Genomic DNA, 21,911 nt, shown 5'->3' on the forward strand with positions numbered 1-21,911 from the left:
CTCCTATAGACTTAGCTGGTCCTAAGTGTAATTAACCTCCTCCATTAGCTCTCACATACATTTCTCTCCTGGCACTTTCAGGCTATAATTGCTTATTTCCCTGGCTGTCTCCTCTTCCTCAGGTGGAAAGTAGGGAATTGTTATATTCCAGGGCTCCACAAACCTTTTCTGTAAAGGACCAGATAGTAAATCTTCAGGCTGTGCTAACCTTTCATTCACTGTCACAACTTCTCATCAACAGCACATAAATACATGGATATGGCTGCATCCCGGTACAACTTTATCCAAAGGCACCAAAGTTCAAATTCGCCACAATTTCCACATGTCATGAAATAATATTTTTAAAAATGTATTCAACCATTTAAAAATGTAAAAGCCATTCTTAGATCCCGGGCTGTACAAACACAGGCAGTGGGCTGGATTTGGCCCTCGGGCTGCAATTTGCCAAGCCTTGTTCTATTTATACCTCTATCCTGCACTCCAGGCTCAGCGTACAGTAAATATGCAACGAATATTGGCTCGACAGATTACTAATGCTGCTTTGGCTAGACTGCCCCCAATGAAAGAGACAGCTGACAGTGTCACACTATCTCCTATGGAGGAGACGAAACTCAACAATAACATATTTGGTCTGCTGTTCTGCTAATTATATTAATATTTCTCTGTAAGAACTTGAATTTTACAGAGTCAAATAAGAGCAAAGTGTTAGGTTGGGGTGTCTTCCCCCCTTGAGGGGGACTTAAAGGGTTAACTAGCCTTAAGAGACCATTCCATGTGCAGCACTAAGGGGCAAGTAGCAAAAACAAGTTCCCTTCTATGTTATTTCCCAGGATTTTAAAGGCAATGGTGTCACTCATAACCAACTATGATAATAATCTTTAAAGACATCAGTGAACATCAGTATGATTAAGGCATAGAAAAGCCCATAATTTGTACCTCCAGAGAAGAGAAAAAATAATGGCCTACTTCTCAAAGCATATAAAGGATAAAGCGTTGTTTCTCCTCTGACAATTTCACATCACAAAGGGCTGCTCTGCCTCCGCTTTCCAGAGGCTTTCCCAGTATGTGCTCAGAGCATGAAGGATCCGAGGCAGGGACTCCTGTTGGAGGATAAGCTGCTGCTTGTGTTTCAGGCTCATCATGTTGAATCAGACTCTCTCTAAATGAAGCTGAGGCATTTCCTGGGGCGCAAAGCATGCTAAAATAGTCTGAAGCCAGGAAATAATGATCTGTGCTTGTAAAGGAATTCTACTCAACTTAAGAAACGATTCCTAATGAGCTACCAGAACATGCCAACCTGCAACAGTCATGTCTGCGCAAGTAACAGACGCCCGGCACGGCCAACCTCACAGCCCAGGGCTCCTCCACTTGGGATGAAATTTGAAGGAAAACCCACAGGGGTTTGGGCAAGAGGAGAAGAATGTTCCTGTCCTTCCTGCAGAAGCAGTTGTGCAAAGGTCTCCTTAGTAGTCAAATTGTGATGCTCGGGAAGATGTAGTTCCCAGATCAAATTATAAATCAGGAAATGGAAGCATTTCCTGCAGCAGAGGTGGGTGATATACTTCTGTCTGGAGGGAAAGTTGCAGTGATATGAAGTCTCCAAAAGGAAATACTAGGCTAATCAACTCTCCTGGTTATTAAGCTAAATAGTGTTTAAAGTGAGTTTCATTCTTCACGTGCCCTGTGATTTATGCAGACACATCCACGTTAATACTTCCCATGAAACTCGAAATGAGATAGACACAGCAACACGACCTCCTACAACTCGCCTGCCATGTAACCCGAAGTGTCAGCCTCAGCACGTAAGCAGCCCTCTGCACCCCGACTCCATGGGTGAATGCTGACCTGTCAACTTTCAAAGCTCGGCTATCCTCAGTGACCCCAGGAGCTCAGATTCCAGGCTTGGTAGTGGTGGCGGTGATTGGGTGGTAATCGAATGGTTGGATTTGGGCTCCAAAAGTCTTGTGACGAAAGTCTTTTGATCAAAATTGATGACACTTTGGAATGGTGTGCAGCTGCTCTGCTTGTACAGCTCTGAGATGCACGGGGGTGTTGGTGGTCGGCAGCTGTGGTCTCCACTTCCTGTACAGAAAGTATCTTCACTGTGCAAGTGGCCCCGAATCAGACCACACTGGATTCTGGTGGTCTTGGCTCTCCACAGGGAGACCAGGAAAGAGCTTAGTCTACTCAGACATCCCCAAACCACGCAGGCCCTAAAGTCTTCATGGACATTTTGATTGTTCTCTTGGTAGCTTTACATTCTTCCCTTGAAACTACTTGATAAATTTCATATTTACTCGTAAATATTTTACAGCTTAAGAAATTGCTACCTATCAACAATGATCCAAAGGCCTCACCAACAGTTACACTTTCAAGCACACTCATCTATGGTTGATGAACCTGTGTGGCAATGAACTTAAGGCTCTCCTGCGGTCTTGGGCAAACTCATTTTTTTCTGCTGTAAATTACAGCATATTTCAACTTCCAATGCTAATTTCTTTCTCTTTCCTTTCAGTAAGTTTTTAACCTAAAATAATTTAAGAAATCATTGTCAACTCCTGAATCATGCTGAGAGATACCAGAGGGTATGAAGAATTTTTTAAAGGAGATAGTCTAAAAGTCATGTATATTTTGTTTGAAATGGATTAGAAGTTTTTTCTTTAGCAGTAGATTTATTTTCTTAATTATGCCTTCCTTATTCTAGTTGGTTTATATTCATAGAAAGCAAACTACAAGGAGGATAACGATGACCTAAAGGCGTCATTTTAGGGGGAAACAACACTAGTTTTAAATAGACAAGTCGTCATCTTCCATGTGGGAAACTTATTTGTGATCACAGAGTTTGATTATCCTGAATTTCGTTTTCAAAATTCTTCACCTTTATTCATACAACACAGAGTTAGTAAATGTATATTTTAAGTTTCGTGTCAATAAAATGTTAGATTATGTGAAACTTTTAGCTACTCTATCTGGAAAAAAAAGGTAGCAAAGTTAAGCAGGAGAAAAATATTACCCTCACTTTAAAAAATGTAAATATATGTCCAATATAATCCATCTACGACCATAGTAATACATGGTATTTATTATTCTGAAATTCTGTAATGAAATGTGAATGTATTACCAACTGGTAATTCAAAGTAGTTTTCTTATGTGTGCCGAAGTAGCTCCAGCTAGATATATTATCAAATAGGACAAACAGATTTTTTAAAAGGCTATAATAATAACTGTAAGAATTTACATAGGCCAGGCGCCATGGCTCACACCTGTAATCCCAGCACTTTGGGAGGCCGAGGCAGGCGGGTCGAGGTCAGGAGTTCAAGGCCAGCCTGGCCAACATGGTGAAACCCCATCTCTACTAAAAATACAAAAATTAGCCAGGTGTGATGGTGTGTGCCTGTAATCCCAGCTACTCAGGAGGCTGAGGAAGGAAAATCGCTTGAACCTGGGAGATGGAGGTTGCAGTGGGCCAAGATCACACCACTGCACTCCAGCCTGGGTGATAGAGCAAGACTCTGTGTCAAAAAAAAAAAAAAAAAAAAAGAATTTACATGTATTTAAAGAAAAATTATTTCATTTCAAAGTTTGTTGGAGAGCATGAACTTTCTGTAGAAAGAGCATCTTCTTTTTTTAGTATTAAATATAACTGGTATAATAAGATATTTTGATCTGATCCTCATTCTGGTATATCTCAGGTTATTTTTTAAAATTCCCTAATCTCTGTAGCTTTCAAAAGAAAGACAACATAAACAATTACATTATACTTTAATTCATTATTTCAAAAGAGCCTCAAGAGAGATATTTTTGGTTCCTCGTGGGTATATATCAGGGATCAATCATGGATCAGAGTGTGTGTGTGTGTGTGTCTGTGTGTGTGTGTGTGTGTGTGTGTATGTGTGTCTATATTTCCTCCATTGTCCATGCTTGTGCTTTGAGAAATAAAATAATATGAAGAACAGGCAATAACAGGATCAATACTTTAGCCACAGAGAGAGCTACTTTTCTTGAAGCAATTTCAGGGAGCACTTTCTACACTAAAAAGAGACAGACTGAGAAACAAAATCCCCTCAGTGTTAAAAGTATAATAGATTTTTTTTTTAAAGTGACCCAAAAACTCCTAAAGTGTGCTGGAGAATGCAGGGTTTTTGAGAGGCAAAGGTCTCTGCTCTTGATCAGTTCTTAGTGTTTACAGATTAGAACTCATCTATGTCCCTGCCTGTGGCATCCCTGCGATCCCAAAAAACATCACGCAGGATGTGCTGCACATTGGCATGACCTATGTGAGCCATTTTTATTTTTATTTTTTAGATAAAATTGTCCCACAAACTTAAATAGCTATGGAATAATTTTAAGAAAACTACTCGAATGATGTTACATGTAGTTAAATCCACTGATTAAAATGTCAAACAAGTGATGATATCCATAGTTGGCATGGTATGAGAAAACAGGACCTCATACGTATCGGTGTGTGTGTGTGGGGGGATCAATTGATAAAGCCTTTTTAGGTGGCAATGTAAAAGGACTTATCAAAATTTACATAGGCTTATTACTCAACCCAGACTTTCCACTTCTCAGAATTGTGCTAAAAGAAATATTCGTGTAAAACGATGTCCTTTACAGTATGGTCCCTAAAGGCAAAAACTGGTAACAACATACAAATTCGTCAGTAGAAAAAAGTTTAAATACATTGTCGTACATCTGTTATAACAGGGAACGATCTCTAGATTATATCGTTGAGTGAAAAAGACTATTTTCTCAACACCATGTACAGTATGATCTCACTTATAAATAAAACGCAGAAGTATCCATGTACCTAAACCCATGTAAACCTAATGAAAAAATCTGGAAGATAAACATCAAAATGCAGAAAGGGGACTTTTCTGCAAAGGGAGTAGCATAGCAGAATTGGGGGTGTGAGTTAAGTGGTCTTTTGTTAACTTTATAGATTTCACAATTATAAACACAAATTTCACATGTGTTTGTATATTATGTGGACAATTAGGAAAAATTTTAAGAGACCAAAGCAATCCATGTTTTTAAGTGTTATAAACATAATCAGTATCTTCCCATAGTATTTGAGGGAAGATCAAAACATTTCCAAACTTGGATTTGCCATTAACTTGCGCTGTTGATTAGAGCTGGTACAAGCACAACTATCTCTATTTTGCAAATACCACTGATGATAACAGAGTTTTGGTTTGCTGCTTCTATTAACCAGAACTTGAACTCACCTCATCTGGTTCTATCAGATGCTAAAATGACTTGGTGACTGCCTTCACTCTTTAGATGCAAGTTAATCGAATAACTCCTGTCATCACATGGCCCTCTTCTGGTCCTTCAAACATTTAGTCATTAATAAACATATTCTTCTTGTGGCACTAGCTTCCCTTGAATCAAAGGGTCAACAGAAATGATGGTCTTCTATTTTTTCTCAAAGTGTCCAGGGTGGAGTGAAGAAGCAAATCCTCTGCCCAAGGCCTTCTGCCAGGCAGGTGTGCTTCATTTCTGAGTTTGCTCATCTTCCTTTGTTCACTGTGCAAATCTTTTTTAGTGGGGAGCCAACATGCGCTTCCTTGGCTGTTACTTCTCCCTAAATTACTGCCACTAGCTTAAATCCTAAAGTGACTTAAATCCTTTCTATTAGTTTTCCTGGTTTACAATCATGCCATCTATTTAAACATGTGGAAGCACTCCCCAAATATAATCTCTTTACATTCTAATTTCCTTAAAACAGATGTGAATTTTATAATAAGTACAGATTGAAAATTAAATTCACACTTGATCCATAGAAGTATTCTTAAAAAGTCCAGTAACAAAAAGAGTCATTTGTCAAACATGTCTCTCCTTTATCACTGTCTAACTCTTGGCAATCACACATAATTTAACACCCTTCTTTTAATTCTCAAACTCATTTTCACTTTATTCACCTCTCTTGGAAAAGAATTCCTTTATCACTTAGGAAATGCAACCCATACAGACAAAGGGAAACCTGTTATCCAAGCTCTTACGCACTTACCATTCCACTATGTAGAATCTGTGTCTAATATAATAGTCACTAGCCACATGTGGCTATTTAAATTAAATTGAAAATTAACTTCTCAATCTCACTAGCCATATTTCAAGTACTCAATAGCCAAATTTAGCTACTGTCAACAGAATTGGATGCCACAGATACAGAATTTCATCCTTGCAGAAAGTTATTTTGAGCAGCCCTGATCTAGATGTTTCAACTATAATAGCGGCTAGACCCTTGAGCGAACTCAAAACGTTAATAGCAAGAAAAAAAAACCAAATATTGGGAAAGAAGAAAATGTATTAATTATGAATGAAAGCAACAAACAAATTCACTGTGACTAGGAATAAGTAAATAAATTTCCCCAAGTAAACAAATATTCTCCAAATCTTAACTTCTATTTAACAATCCAACTCTCCTAAGCATTACATAGACTGGCTGGATGATAACATTTTTGGATTCTGGAATAATCTTCTATGGATTTTCAGAATTATTTTTTCAAATAATATTTATGAAGCTGCCAACCTGTTTCTTCTACTTAGGTAGAATCAAGTTTGGAAAGCTTGGACAGATAGGAAAGAGGGATGTCTCCAATTATATTAAAATCCTTTGAATGGGGAGCCAATCTCACATCTTCCCATGGCAAGAAGGAGGCCAGCTCTCTACTTGCCAAGTATCTGTTCATCTACTTGGCTATCGCTTCCCCATGAAATCGGCCTGAAACCTTCCCGTCCCTACACACAGCACCACAGAGTTCATCCCTCCTGGTGTTCAACTACCCCTTCCCGTGCATACTTCCACAACTGTGCACATCCCACTGTATTCTAATCACTTACTTACCTGCCTGTCCTCCTCATGAGCTCCTTGGGGAAGAAAGTGGGTGACTGTTATTTTTATTCACAGAACCTAGCACTGTTCAACACACAGAAAGTTCCTAGGAAATATTTATTAAACTGAGCTGAGGAAATGGGACACAAAGTTGTAAACCTGCTTTTCACACTAACTGCCTCTAAATCTTCCAGTCAGGAGTATTTAAGGTACAATCAATATAATCTTTGTTACTGTCTGCATTTAATTTGCAGACATTTGAATTAATTTGAAATATTAGCAGGAGATCTTCCTGGCTGCAATCCAATTGGCCATTGGTAGACTAGGAGTATTTTGTTTTCTTTACTATAATAGTTTCTTAATTTATTGGGGAAAAAAATTAAGATATTCTCCAAGCCACAACAGACTAATCAGTGAAACTGCCAAGTAAAATAAACAATGTTCAATCAGAATTCTTTAATTTTTTTCAAAATATACAAATAGATCATGGAATGATAAAAGTAAGATTTGATGAGTCAAAACACAATGAAAACTGTCATTGATATTTAAGATTCAGATAAAATACTCATTCTCCAGGCCGGGCGCGGTGGCTCACGCTTGTAATCCCAGCACTTTGGGAGGCCGAGGCGGGCGGATCACGAGGTCAGGAGATCGAGACCACGGTGAAACCCCGTCTCTACTAAAAATACAAAAAATTAGCCGGGCGTGGTGGCGGGCGCCTGTAGTCCCAGCTACTCGGAGAGGCTGAGGCAGGAGAATGGCGTGAACCCCGGAGGCGGAGCTTGCAGTGAGCCGAGACTGCGCCACTGCACTCCAGCCTGGGCGACAGAGCGAGACTCCGTCTCAAAAAAAAAAAAAAAAAAAAAAAAAAAAAAATACTCATTCTCCAAAGTATCTCCAGAAAAATGGCAACTGTTTTTGTTTCTAAGAAATTTGACTTTATAAAATGGGCAAATGCTCAAATTTCAAAAGAGAAGCTTGAAATTGTCATGTATTACTGAAAGATTATTTGTTCATATGTCTGTGCTCTTGAAACCAGAACTGTAATAATCTTGACCAAAATATTAACATTAGTCATCAAAATTTAAGATATAATAACTCAGCACTAAATGCAAGTTGTGAAATTAAAAAAAAAAAATCATTTCCTGACCATGAAATGCATGGTCTTTTTGAGTGTTTATACTGAGGGCAAGAAAGTCAACTGGACGTTTTTTCTTTCCAGGTTGGATTGGGAGCTAACTGGCTCTTTTATTTTGCATCTCCCCTTTTAATATCAATAGAACACCTCATTTTATATCATTCATGCTGAAAGACAGAATAAACACTGTCTTTGAATGTGTTAAGGGATTCAATTTGCGCATCAATTTTGTGATTCTTTATTAGAGCAATGCCCTAGAGATTATATTTGAATAAAGAGTTAGAACTTCCAAATGCTTTCATATGCATTATCACATTTCATGCAAACTGTTCATATACATGATTAGCTCAATTATTCAGGCAACATCTCTTCAGTTTATATATTATTCAAAACATTTCGCTCTTTTATTTTTTTCTTTCTGGCCTGAAATTTGATCGGTTTCTTTCCTATTAGACCTGTACTAGTGAGAAAGAAGGAAAGAAAACAGTAAAAAAAAAATCATGCTGATCATATTTTAAACATTTATAGAATTCTTTTAGAAAAAAATGGCTGAATATATTAAAATTGCTAGTCAAATTAAAGCTCCAGTAAGTAGAGGCATTAAGTTGAAGTGATCTCAAAGTTATTCAATGTTTTCAACTTAATCAAATATACTTAATCTACAACTTCTAATTAATAACATAATTGTTTTATAATCATTATTTCCTTTATTTAGACTTGCATGGTTGGAATTATCCTTTGCATTTTTATAGGTGAGAAAACAGAAGTATGGAGGGATGAAGGTGACCTGCCCTAGCAGAGGCCCGGATTAGAAACCAAGTCTCTTGATCCCAAGCTTAGCATCCATCCGCTGAAGCTGGTAGTCCTCAAGCTTCAGCATGCATCAGAACCTCGGAGGGGCTGTAAAACCCAGATGGCTAGGCCCCACCCCTGCAGTTCCTAATTCAGTAGATCTGGGTAGAGCCTGTGCATTTCTGCCACATCAGAGCAGGAAAATGCTCCCAATGCCGTGGTACCTCCCTAAAGCCACCCACACCACTCTACCCCTCACCCACTGGTAACCATTGCCATGCCTGTGCACCTCACACATGCCACATAAATGCTGCATGATTGGCTTCCGTTTTCTCACAGTACTAGGGAGCAACAGATGGGTCAAATGAAACACAGAAGTAACCTTTTTGCAGGGTTTATTTTAGCTAAAATGTTCGATACTTTTTCTCTTCTAAGTCACTGAGTTTATTAAGTAAAACAAAGAGACACAGGCCAGCAAGGAAAACTGTCCCCAAGTCCCTAAACTTCCAAGGGGCCCCTTTCTGCCCTCAGAGAATCTGCACAGTCATCATGATGTAAGACATCGAGATGTCTGTCCTCTCCCCAAACACACAATACAGTACCGCCATTTGCATCAGCCAGGACTTCCCCAGCTTTGTAAAGGGAAACTGGTTTGCTCTTATTCCTTAGAAATAAATGACTATCCTTATATCACTCACTCCAAAGAATTTCTTCAACCCTTCCTCCTTTCTTTCAGTTGCACAACATCTCACTTTAAATGGGCATTATCCTGTTAATTTTTTTTCAAACTACACGGGAATATAGATGCTATGCTTTCTTAGAAAAGCAGCCCAGTTGTGACCCACAGCTAATTCATTAACTGGAGAACTGAGATAAGTCAATCCACAACATTCTCTATTAGATCCGAATGGTGAAAACGTAATCGCTGAAAGAAATGGATTACTGACAGTGTGTTAACGTTGAAGGTCATGGTCTTACCTATGCACACTAGATCCATAAAACCATACATTCCATAGCAGATCTGAAAAAGGATGTCCTTCCTCTGCCACACTGCATAGGGGCTGAAGGCTGACCAGAGGAGCCAAGTCACACTGGCTATTAAGAACAGGGATCCTAGGATTACAGCAATCATCTGAACTTTCTCAACCAGTGTTATAGAAATGCTCTGCCACTAAAAGAAAAACAGAGGCATGTAAGAAAGGTGCTGTGTATAATTAAAAAAGAAAAAAAAAAAACATTTTCAGTCCTGTGCTTCTTTTCATAATGTTAGACCCTTTGAAATCTGATGAGCCCCCAAATGAATTTTTTCATTTCATCCAGGCTATAAAAAATAGAGAAGCAGATAAAGATTAATGACTTGCCTTAACTTCATTATTTTCAGTAATTCACCATTCTGTAAGTTTAATCTAGTTTGATTCCAGATAATAGTACTGAGTGTGAATGGCTAAGGAATATTTAGTACCTGGAAATCACATTATTATCTTTCATGCATGCATGAAATTAATACACTCTGACCATACATGGTTAGAACTTCTCTATCTGGTAATTTAGTTTGCTCTTAATACATTTGGCTACTGCAAAAAGAGGGAACTGTCTCTTGTTTTTGTAGAAAAAAATGTAAAAAGCAAATAAGTTATATCAGAACATCACTGAAAAAGTCATTTAAGATAACACACTAGAATAATCATAAGGGAAGTATAAAATTGTACATTATCTGTTATTGGTACCTTCCATATAGTCAGATATTACTGACTTTTTATTATCTAACGGGTAAGCCATGAAGTATTTTTGTCAAGATTTAGAATTTGTACCTACATGACGTATCTCTGAAACTCACAACCATTTTCAGCATGTACTCTTCAGTGGGGCAAATAATTTGGTGCCCTAAGTATCAATATTCAAAAGAATTTACAGTACAAATGATCAAAAATCCTTCAAGACTGCTATTGACTGGAGAGGATTAATTAATCATGTTCTCACTTTTGCATAATTGAAGCAGAAATGAAACCAGAATTGTTATTAAGGTTTGCCAGTAAACCATGAAACTCAAAACAACCTGCATAATTTACTCATCCCGTGTGGAAGAGCTATGGCTATGGCAACATATGGCTTCTCAGAAGAATTCTTAAACAGTTTTTTAAATCTTTAAAAAAATGAGCTTAAGCAATCAGCATCCATCAGATGAATCTGAAATTTTGTCAAACTCTTTACTTACCTTCAATCTGAACTTATGTATCCCCAAATGGCAAGTTTATGACACTGATCCTTTCTCCCTCATTGTCTGTCTCTCTGTCACACACTCTCTCTCTCATACACATACCATAAATAAATAATTTACATGTAACATTTTTAAGTATGTATGTGACCTTGCATATTCATGATACTATTAAATTCTACATTTGTTAAAGATTAAATACCAGTGTACATTTGAAATATTTCATTTTCTAAAGTCAATTACCTTATTTTTCTTTTAAAAAACAGAACCAAACAACAAAGTTTGGTGAAATACTGTGAGAAAGAGATTTCCATTCATTTTAATGTAAAGATTAATTTAGTGAGAAATGGTTTGTGCTTTTACAATTCCGAATGAATAATAATTAAACTATTTCATAAGTGGGAGTTGAACAATGAGAACACATGGACACAGGGAGGGGAACATCACACCGGGGCCTGTTGGGGGGGCGGGGAAAAAGGGGAGGGAGAGCACCAGGACAAATACCTAATGCCTGAGGGGCTTAAAACCTGGGTAACGGGTTGATGGGTGTAGCAAACCACCATGTATACCTATGTAACAATCCTGCACGTTGTGCATCTGTATCCCAGAACTTAAAGTAAAATAAAATAAAATAAAAAATAATTAAACTAGTTGATATTATTTTGTCATTACAAATGAATCAAGGCTGTATTCCAAGATGTGTCTGAAGTTGTTTTATTCCTAGTTTACTGACATAATTTTAAGTACATTTATTCCAAACTGCCAGGCCTTCATATCTTTAACCATTTTAAATCTGGTGTCACCAAACAGATATGAAGTGTCAGTATCTCTTGTTCTTGTTCAGTTTTGATGCTCATTAAAATTTGTTTTGAATGCAATATGGTGAGCAACGAAGAAAATTGCTATCAACCATCCTAAATGGGCGCTACCATGTCTATACACGTTACTTTACCCTTTAGCAATTTATTAGTCACATCAGATAGATGAAAAACAAAGCATCCTTTAAGTCCATGAGGCGTGTGTGTGTGTGTGTTTGACTTTCATATGGTGGGCCGCATGTTCAAACTGTGTATGCCGGAACTGGAGGAATCCTAGGTAATCAAAGGGGGGTAACAAGGATTCACCAAGAAGAGACTTTACTGATATCTATTTTCTGTTTGCCAATAAGTCTATGATGTAATCTTAGGGGAGTAAATTTGAATAGCTCAAAACTGCATAATGAATTATATTTGGCTTCAATTAGGCCTACTAATTAATTGATCCAAGCCTCCTTGCATGATAATTCACCATGGTGTCTGTAGACATAGTGTGGCTAGGCCCTACCGCATGCTTGGATTTGGCAGGATGGAAGTGATGGTTGGATGCATTGGCTACAGTGTTTCCTGGGACCCAGCAAATCGAGTGGCCACGCGCTGATGCATTGGCTACAGTGTTTCCTGGGACCCAGCAAATCGAGTGGCCACGCGCTGACCCTGAGGTGCCAGCCTCTTCCATTTTCTGTATGGCATGCTTCTGACACACGAGGTGTGGCTGATCCTAGGTGAGGTGTGGCTGATCCTAGGTGAATAAATGAAGGGAGAGGCTCACCAGAAGCAAGAAACAGGGACGCTTCACACTTGTTTTAGTGACAGCAAATTTAAATTTGTGTACAATTCAAATGCTCGGCAGTTTGGAATGAACATGTTTAAGATTATGTCCGGAGGCAAAGAAAAAAGAACAACCCTTGATTACAGTACACTGGGAAGCTTAACTATTCACTATCATCATAGAAATTATTTTTGTTGTAAATATAAGAAGTAATTTAGGATTTTTGAAGATTATTTTTTAAAGAAGGTTAAATTGTACAAAATCTATAGTGAGCTCCCTGAAATTTTTTTTGGTTTTATATCACTCTGCTAATAATGCAAATATGCAAATGTGTTTACAAGTAAACAGACGTTCCTCATATATTGATGAACCTTAAAATTAACATCATTTTTGAATAGTTAATGAGGACACATCATTACTGAAACCAAAATTACTAAACTCAATTATAAACACAGGAATTTCCCTTTAAAGACAGCTATCATCTTGGTAATTTCTCTGCCCACTATATACGGTGCTTTCTTATATCTACCATTATGTGCAAAAAGGAGGGTTGTTCTCATTCTTCCGCTAGAAGAAATAATTCTGCCTTCGACCAGTAGAAAACACTCACCCAGTGTCCTTGTCCTTGGAGGGCGTGCATCATCTAATGGGCTCAGCCTGAAGGAGCTGTGTTAATGGGCCATTTGCTTCGATGATAAAAGGAGAAAATAAGTCTCGTGGGACTTCTCTCTCTACCCCAATGTTATATCCATAAGTTTTGGAAATAATCCAAAGGCCAGCTTGTGAGATTATTTCCAAAACTTTTCAGCAAAATATTTCACTGTCTCCTCTAAAGAGATACATAGGAGTGTGTGTGTCTGTGTGTACGTGTGTGTGTGTGCACATGTGTGTGTGTGTTGCATTTAACTTTCTTCCCACATTTGGAAAGAAAAGTAATATAACAATAGCCAGATTGGCTCTAAATAGTTGCTACTGCTTTCTTTCTTTCCGTAATAGTTGAAAATGTGTGATCCTTTCATATTCCTGAAAAGCTGTTTACTTCTACAAAACAAACAAGTTCATGTACTGTTTCCAGCAAAAGTGGGACCAACTGGCACCTCTTTTGGAAGCTCACCCTCATTTAGTGCACTAGAAGAAGTAATTTAGTAATTTACTAAATTTAATAATTTAATAATTATAGCTTCTATTTGTACAGGACTGATACATGCCAGGCACTTTTCTAAGAGGTTATTTATTTGTATTAAGTCATTTAATTCCCACAACTCCTCTATGAGGGAATTACTATTGTTATCCCCATTTTACAGGTAAGTAAACTGAGACAGAGAGAAGTTAAACAACGTGCCCAAGGTTACACATCCAGTGAGGACTGGAGTTGAGGTACAAACCCAGGTAGTCTGGCTTCCAGGTTCATGCTTTTACCACTTACACTAGACTATGTAATAATTCCACCAAGAGCTTTGATAACAATTAATGGCATACACCCCGCCTCTGCAGTGCCATGACAGTTCTCCTGATGAAGCTTCCCAGTCTGTCTTCTCTAGGCTACTGAAAGAGCTTTCTAGCTGACCTTGAAGCTGTGAGTCATTCCCTGCTCCTCAGAGTAATTCCCCGGGGTTCATTCCTAATGCAAGGGGAGATGTCCCTCTAAGCTTCAGCGAGGAGGGCTAAATGGTTCAGCACGTATCCTCAGTGTCTGGTAGAAGGATCAAAAAGGGATGGAGGGCGATTAAGAGGAAGAGAGGAAAGGAGCAGGGAAGGAAGGAAGGAAGGAAGGAAGGAAGGAAGGAAGGAAGGAAGGAAGGAAGGAAGGAAGGAAGGGAGGGAGGGAGGGAGGGAGGGAGGGAGGCAGGCAGGCAGACAGACCCCTCAATTCAGCTTCATATGACTTCTTTTTATTCTCCCAAATGCACTGTTTACTTTGGTCCCTCTGTGTCTTTGAGCGTGGTCTTTCCTCGGCACGCAACGTCTGTCTCCTCTTTATTCAACTGATCCATCTGTCCATACCAGGCACTAATGCCACCTCTTCTAAAGAGCCATCCTCTCATGCACTTCCTCTCCTAAACAGGATCCTTTTATCTGGGCCCCTACTGTCCACTATTTATACTTCTGGGTAAAGCTGGCTTCCTTCCTTCACACTCGAATCCCAGATAGCTATGTACGTCCCCGTTGTCCCCGGACTGCAGGTTTCCCGGTGGCAGAAGCTGAGTCTCATGCCCCCTCCTGTGCACCACAGAGCTGAGCACACCCAGGAAATACTGGAAATACACGGAATCCTGACTTTAGTTTCCACTACTCATCCAACTGCCAGATTTTCATTCTCTCTGCATCCATCCCATCAGTGTCTATGGGATAAAGACCCACTCCGGCCAAGCCACCAGTTAGTCAAGAAGTGAGAACTCAGATCTGTCTCCAAAGCCTCAGTTCTTTCTAAAATGCCCTTCTCTCTGCCTACTCTCTTTTCTCTCACTCCTTAATTCCCTACTTAAACTGACACATCCTGTATCTGAAAGGAAAAACAACACGGGCTCAGTCACACCTATTTAAAAGGTGGCTGTGGGAATGGAAAAAATTTACCACCTGCAAAAGCAGTCCAACAAAGTTCCAAAATCTGACTCATACCTTTCTAAATGGTATCTCCAAATATTTCTTGAATCTGAAAGCTGCAGTTTGTTAATTTTAACACGAAGAAGATAAGCTCAAGGAGTTATATCTCTTTAATTTTAATGAAATTTTGGGAGAAATTAAATAACTCACATTGGATATTATGTAATATTCTCTTTACATGTAACTTCCCAGAGATGTACCAATAGGGTCCACCAGTCCTACAAAGATTCTGAAAATGTACATGGCCCAGAATTGGGTATCTTTGTGTGGGAGATTCCGTGTTAGTGGAGTATTCTCCATGAGAAATTAGAAAAGCACTCCAATAATTTCCACAGATTGCTGCAAAACCAGGCAAATACTGTGTTCTTATCAATGAAGTATGACTAATTAATGGAGGTTTATTACTGCCTTCAGAGAATAAAGGAGGGAAGAAAAAGCTATGAATTTTCTTTAAGGACATGACAGGATACTCCAAGTCTCTTCCTGTACAAATCCCTTCCAACCAGTAAGTTAAGCACTTGAGAAAGACATACACTCCATCAGGTCTCTAAGAAGCTATTTAGAAAAAGGTGGACCTGTCTTTCTGCTGTCTGAAAGAATTAAGGAACCTTCTCAATTTAGGAACCAATTTCCTCTCTGAAAATAGCACATGCTCAGAGGGCACTAGGCTGAACTCCGAGGAAGAGAAGACCTGTTCAGGGTGCCTTAAATCATTCAGTCTCGGGTACCGTTTCATCTTTGTTTTTACAAGGCAGGCCAGAATGAATCATAAGTTAATAGATTTGTAGTATGATGATTTATACTGTGTGCTATGACAGGTGGGATTACTCAACAGTGTCACAGGAGAGAACACCTGCTCTTAAGAGGTGTCCTCTTCAGAAAATGAATTTAGCTAAAACTTACATTCAGTCATCTTTAGATGGTGTGCAAATTGCAACACTAAAGTTGGGATTTGAAATGCTGGCAGAAAACATCTCAATGTGTAATCAAGTTGACATGTAGATACAAAATTCAGTTAATTATATGCCCATTCTTTGTAGAGCTGTATTTATAGGCTGCATATTAAAAGTGATTTTCATGATTTGGTATGAGTCTTTTCTGCTAGAAAAGCATTTTCACAAACTTATCAGAGCTGAGCTAAAGATTAGACAAAAGCAATTTGCTTTGCCTAAGAAAGAGGAAATCTAAACAACCTAGAGAAAATCATTAGAAAACATAGAACCATTTCTCTGGAAAAACTGTTAACAATTACTTAAATGAAAGAGGAATATAATAACTGATCCTAAAGATGGAAAGAGCAATAAGGAGATACTATAAATAACTGTATGCCCATTAATCCCAGAGCATAAAGGAAATACGTAACTTCCTTGGAAAACTTAATTACCAAAACTGACTCAAGAAGAAATGGAATGTATGAATAATTCTACATAGAAACAGAAGTTGTCATCAAAAGCCTTCTACAAACAAGATAACAAGGCCGGGCACGGTGGCTCACGCTTGTAATCCCAGCACTTTGGGAGGCCGAGGCGGGCAGATCACGAGGTCAGGAGATCAAGACCACGGTGAAACCCCGTCTCTACTAAAAATACAAAAAATAAGCCAGGCGTGATGGCGGGCACCTGTAGTCCCAGCTACTTGGAGAGGCTGAGGCAGGAGAATGGTGTCAACCCAGGAGGCGGAGCTTGCACTGAGCCGAGATCACGCCACTGCACTCCAGCCTGAGTGACAGAGCGAGACTCCATCTCAAAAAAAAAAAAAAAAAACAAGATAACAAACACCTCCAGGACCAGTTTCACCAGATGTTATAAAGCATTTAAAGACAACATTTTATCAATCTGACATATTCTCTCTCAGAAAACAGAGGAGGACAGAACATTTTCCAACTCATTTTACAAGGCCACACAACACTGATACCAAAACCTGACAAAAACATTATATAAGAAAAGACAAATTTCAGGCCAATATTCTTTATGAGCATGGATGAGAAGAAATCCTCTACTAGATATTAGCAAATTGAACCCAGCAATACAGAAAAATAACAATGCAGCATGAGTGAGTGAGGTTCACCCTAGAAATGCAAGGTCAATATAACATCCAAATAGCAATCAATGCAACAGACCATATTAGAAATAAAAATATCCTTTCAATAGATGTGGTAAAATCATTTGGTATACCCTCATCCATGATGAAAACTAGGAAGAGAAAGAAAACTTCCTAACCTGAAAAAGGCATCCAAAAAACACTTAGAGATAGGATCGTACCTGTGTGGAGGGGAAACGCTATATTTTCTCTGATCAGGAACTAGGCAAAGATTTTCACCCGTTTTACTTCTATTTGACTTTGCACTGGGTGTCCTATTCAATGCAATGAACCAAATAACAAAAAGAGAAAAGTATAAAGATTATGAAGGAAAAACTATAAAATTGTCTCTCTTTTTAGATAGCATGATTATCTGTGTAGAAATCCTAGGGAATTTACAAGAAAACCTATTAGAATTAGTAAATTAATTTAGCAAAGCCTCAAAATACAAGATAACAGGCAGGGTGTGGTGGCTCACACCTGTAATCCCAGCACTTTGGGGAGGCGGAGGCAGGCGGATCACCTGAGGTCAAGAGTTCAAGACCAACCTGGCCAACATGGTGAAACCCTGTCTCTACTAAAAATACAAAAATTAGCTGGGTGTGGTGGCAGTCTCCTGTAATCCCAGCTACTCAGGAGGCTGAGGCAGGAGAATTGCTTGAACCCAGGAGGCAGAGGTTGCAGTGAATTGAGATCATGCCACAACACTCCAGCCTGAGAGGCAGAGTGAGACTCCATCTCAAGAAAAAAAAATACAAGATAACAATGATCAGTTATATTTAAATAGCAGCAAAAAGTTGAAAAGTGAAATTACAAAAACAATACTATATAAACAACAAAAATCATAAATGACTTGACTAATTTTTTTAAAAGATAACCTACAAATTGTTGTTAGATAAAATTCAAAAAGAACTATATAAGATTTATTTTTTTAAAAGTTGGAGTGTTCTTGTTAAATGATCCTCCAAACCTCTTCTTCCTTGTTTCTACACTTTTGATGTACACACTTCTTAGCTTAATAAAAGCCATTTTCTTTGTAAAAAGAGGAAAAGAGAAGAAAAATATAGATGTGAGCATTAAACAAGGAATGCACACCTATTAGAAATGGGTTTACTAATAGAGATTTTTCAAGAAAGATGATCAAATTTTCAAGAAATATGACCCACTTATACCTAATTTATAAGAAATATGAATTTGGGCTATGACAACTATGAGTCAGCTCCTGTCACATCAGCCACATGGTGGAAATTTGATACTGTATGGAGATATATTTAATGTTTCAAAGTTTTATAGAATCATTATAACCCACAAAAGAGAGGGAAAAAAAGGGTTCCTCAACTGCTTACATATTATAATACAAACTATCACTTTGTTGATTTTTCACTGATGTAATTTCATTAAAAACATATTTAAATGCCAAAAATAAATAAGACTCATATAAATTACAGTTGTGGCTAAAAAGACTCACCATTGTTCAAATTGTCATTCTCCTCCATTTTAACTTCAGAAGTTAAAATAGGAGAAAAATAGTAACAGAAAAACAAAAGCTTCTTGTTTTGTTTGGTTTTTTAAAAAGTTTTTTAAAAGAGACCACTCATTTGAAGTTAATCAGTATAATTTTAACTCATAGAAATCAAAAAAGAAAATTGTTGGTTGCTATTTCCAAAAGAATTAGGCAGGAGAAAATGATCCAGACTCACTTTCTTGTGTGAAAAGATCTTTCCTCCACTTCTTCAGCTATTGGTAACGCACATCCTTTGAGGGATGGTGTCTTGACCATAGATCATCATTTTGTTCATTAAAATACCTTGAACTCAGTCATGCCACCAACAGAAAAGCAGAGAAGTGGGCGGGAAGCTCCCGATGTGTACTCGGGAATGCTGTCAGGATTTCATGTTACTGTACAGAATTTAGAATGTCAATACAAATTTTCTTCCAGAAACCTGGAAAACCCAGGGGGTTTGAAGGGTCACGGCCCAGGACTATGGCAATGTGCTCAGAATGATTTGCTGCTCAGGAGGAAGAAATTAAGCCCCCCGAGGGATGGGTTACACAGGGGGTTCCTGGAATAAATGTCCAAGACCATGTGCCTGGGTCCCAGAATTGCAAAGAAGGAGAGAAATTTTCTTTCCCCAGAAAAGAAGCCCTGGGAGGAGACAGCCTCAGGAAGACTTCGCTCTACTAAGGAGATTCTTCCCCACCTTCCTCGGGGTACTGGACTCAAGTGAAGTGGACACGGGAGTAGGAGAGGCTGCCCTTTAACTCCAGGACTAGAAGAATAAAGTCCTAGATGAATCAGAACAAAGGTAAAACTGGCCCAAGGCCATGGAGGCAGCAGCAAAAGGAATACCAGACCAGGGCCAGAGTGACCAGATGAGCCCGGAAGTTCCAAAATTCAATTCCAGGAGGAGGAAAATTAATATAATGTGAAGGTTTCGTTATCAAGTGAGAATCAGGACCAGTAGAGCCCAGTGATGTGGAGTGGAGAGTGACTCTAAATGGCAGAGGCAGCTGTAGGTGGCCAGGGAACAGGACATGAACAACATGAGTGAGATGGGCCTTACAAAGAAGTGTCTACCCAAGAAAACCCTTCCATCAGAGGCTGCCCTTTACCCAGGTGCCAAGTCTTTGGAAACAGAAGTTGAATCCTGTTTCCAGAATCTCCTATCCGTCTGTCTCCAATCACAGGAGGGAGATATATCAGAGCAGCAGAAGGTGTAAAAAGTTTTCTTAGAAGGAATAAAGATGTTTAGTGGGAAGTTATGTCTAACTGAGAAGTTAATAAGAGCAACAACTATTTGGACTGACTAGCAAGCATTAATTTAGCAACTATAGGGTACAGAGTAATTTAGCAACTACAGGGTAAGCATCTTACAAAGAAGGTTATGTCTAACTGTGAAAAATCCCTGAATAACTGAGTATTAACAGGAGCAACAACTATTTGGACTGACTTGCAAGCATTACTTTGCCGACTACAGGGTACAGAGGCCACAGAAGAAATACCAAAGATTCTGGATCTCACAGGGGAAAAAAAAAAAAAAGCATATTTATTCCTTTATTTGCATTCTCTAATTCTTCCAGAACCATCCACATCTCATCTCTCCATGTTATCTCCTATTTGATTGTTGTAGATTTTCATATTTGTCAGTGGCTTATTAGTCCAGATTTAACAGTCTAAAAGTTGAAATAAAAATGCATTTTAGGTTCCTGTAGTCCCAGCTACTCAGGAGACTGAGGCAGGAGAGTGGCGTGAACCCGGGAGGCAGAGTTGCAGTAAGCTGAGATCGGGCCACTGCACTCCAGCCTGGGCGACAGAGCGAGACTCCATCTCAAAAAAAAAAAAAAAAAAATGCATTTTAGCTTTTCAGTTTTCAATTTATGCTGCCTTCTCCTTCTCAGTTTTAATTGCGTCTCATAACAAAAGCAGGTGCTAGCTATTATTTCAAATCAGGGAAATCTTCCCCAAGTGTCAGCTGTCTAATATGATTAGGCTTAGTAACTAGATTTTGCCCCATATGAATTAAAAGTGTGTGTCTGCATGTGATGCGTTTTTATTTCATTACTCCTCTCAATATTCAGTATTAATTATGTTTAAATACAGACTCCCCAGGGGAGCCCTATCTACCTAATTAGTAGGCGGTCATAACTAGATTTACTTGTTCTCTCCACCAGGAGTTGAAAGCTACCTTTGCTAAAGGAGCTTATTTAAACTCTCAACAGGCCATTGCTGTTTTCAACCTTGCTTTTGGAGCAGAATTTTCATTGAAAGCAACTGTCAGGCCTCTGAGCCTGACAAGCTAAACCATCATATCCCCTGTGACCTGCCCTTACACATCCAGATCTCGGGTTCCTGCCTTAACTGATGACATTCCACCACAAAAGAAGTGAAAATGGCCTGTTCCTGCCTTAACTGATGACATTGTCTTGTGAAATTTCTTCTCCTGGCTCATCCTGGCTCAAAAGCTCCCCCACCACTACCTTGTGACCCCCTACTTTGCCTGCCAGAGGACAACTCCCTTTTTCCCTCCCAAGAGGACAACTCCCTTTTTCCTTTTCCTACCCAAATCCTATAAAACGGCCCCACCCCCATCTCCCTTCGCTGACTCTCTTTTCAGACTCAGCCCGCCTGCACCCAGGTGATTAAAAGCTTTATTGCTCACACAAAGCCTGTTTGGTGGTCTTTTCACACGGACACACATGAAAGCAATGACCTTCCCACTTGAAATATTTCAGTTCATGTAGGCCAGTGCAATTTCTCCTGGTAGTCAGAACAACACTGTTAGTAATTAGGGACCATAGAATGAGGCAGATTAGCCCTTGCATGAAATTTATGCAGAATCTTTTACAAAGTGGCTTCTCCTGGCTACAGGGAGGCAGCATACTATGTTGGGACGAGCAGAGAGCTGTGAATTGGCACTGCTACCAAGCAGGTAATTCTTCTCATAAGGACCTCAATGTTCTTTATAAAATGACATTTGGTATATCTTAGAATAATTGTATGTTGATGCCTCCATGCATTGGTCTGCTTCCTTAATTGGGGTTCTAAGGAATGAAACAATGGCTATAAGATCATAAGGTGGCTGAGTCAGTAACAGAAAAAACACAGACCATTAAGCTGATCTGAATGTGCAGTGTCTGCTACTACATGGAACTGGGCT

The 21,911-nt window shown here is 38.9% G+C and overlaps 1 protein-coding gene across 2 annotated transcripts in view; it reads right to left on the minus strand.

Moving 5' to 3' along the window:
• MARCHF11 (membrane associated ring-CH-type finger 11) overlaps positions 1 to 21,911 on the minus strand; it is a 110,830-nt gene that overhangs the window by 13,951 nt on the left and 74,968 nt on the right. For both annotated transcript variants that reach the window (XM_058430149.1, XM_032135458.2), the window contains exon 4: positions 9,747 to 9,939. In XM_058430149.1, the coding sequence (XP_058286132.1) occupies positions 9,747 to 9,939 (193 nt within the window). The remainder of the gene's footprint in view (positions 1 to 9,746; positions 9,940 to 21,911) is intronic.

Source organism: Hylobates moloch, unplaced genomic scaffold (assembly GCF_009828535.3).
Source record: "Hylobates moloch isolate HMO894 unplaced genomic scaffold, HMol_V3 SCAFFOLD_17, whole genome shotgun sequence".
NCBI lineage: Eukaryota > Metazoa > Chordata > Mammalia > Primates > Hylobatidae > Hylobates > Hylobates moloch.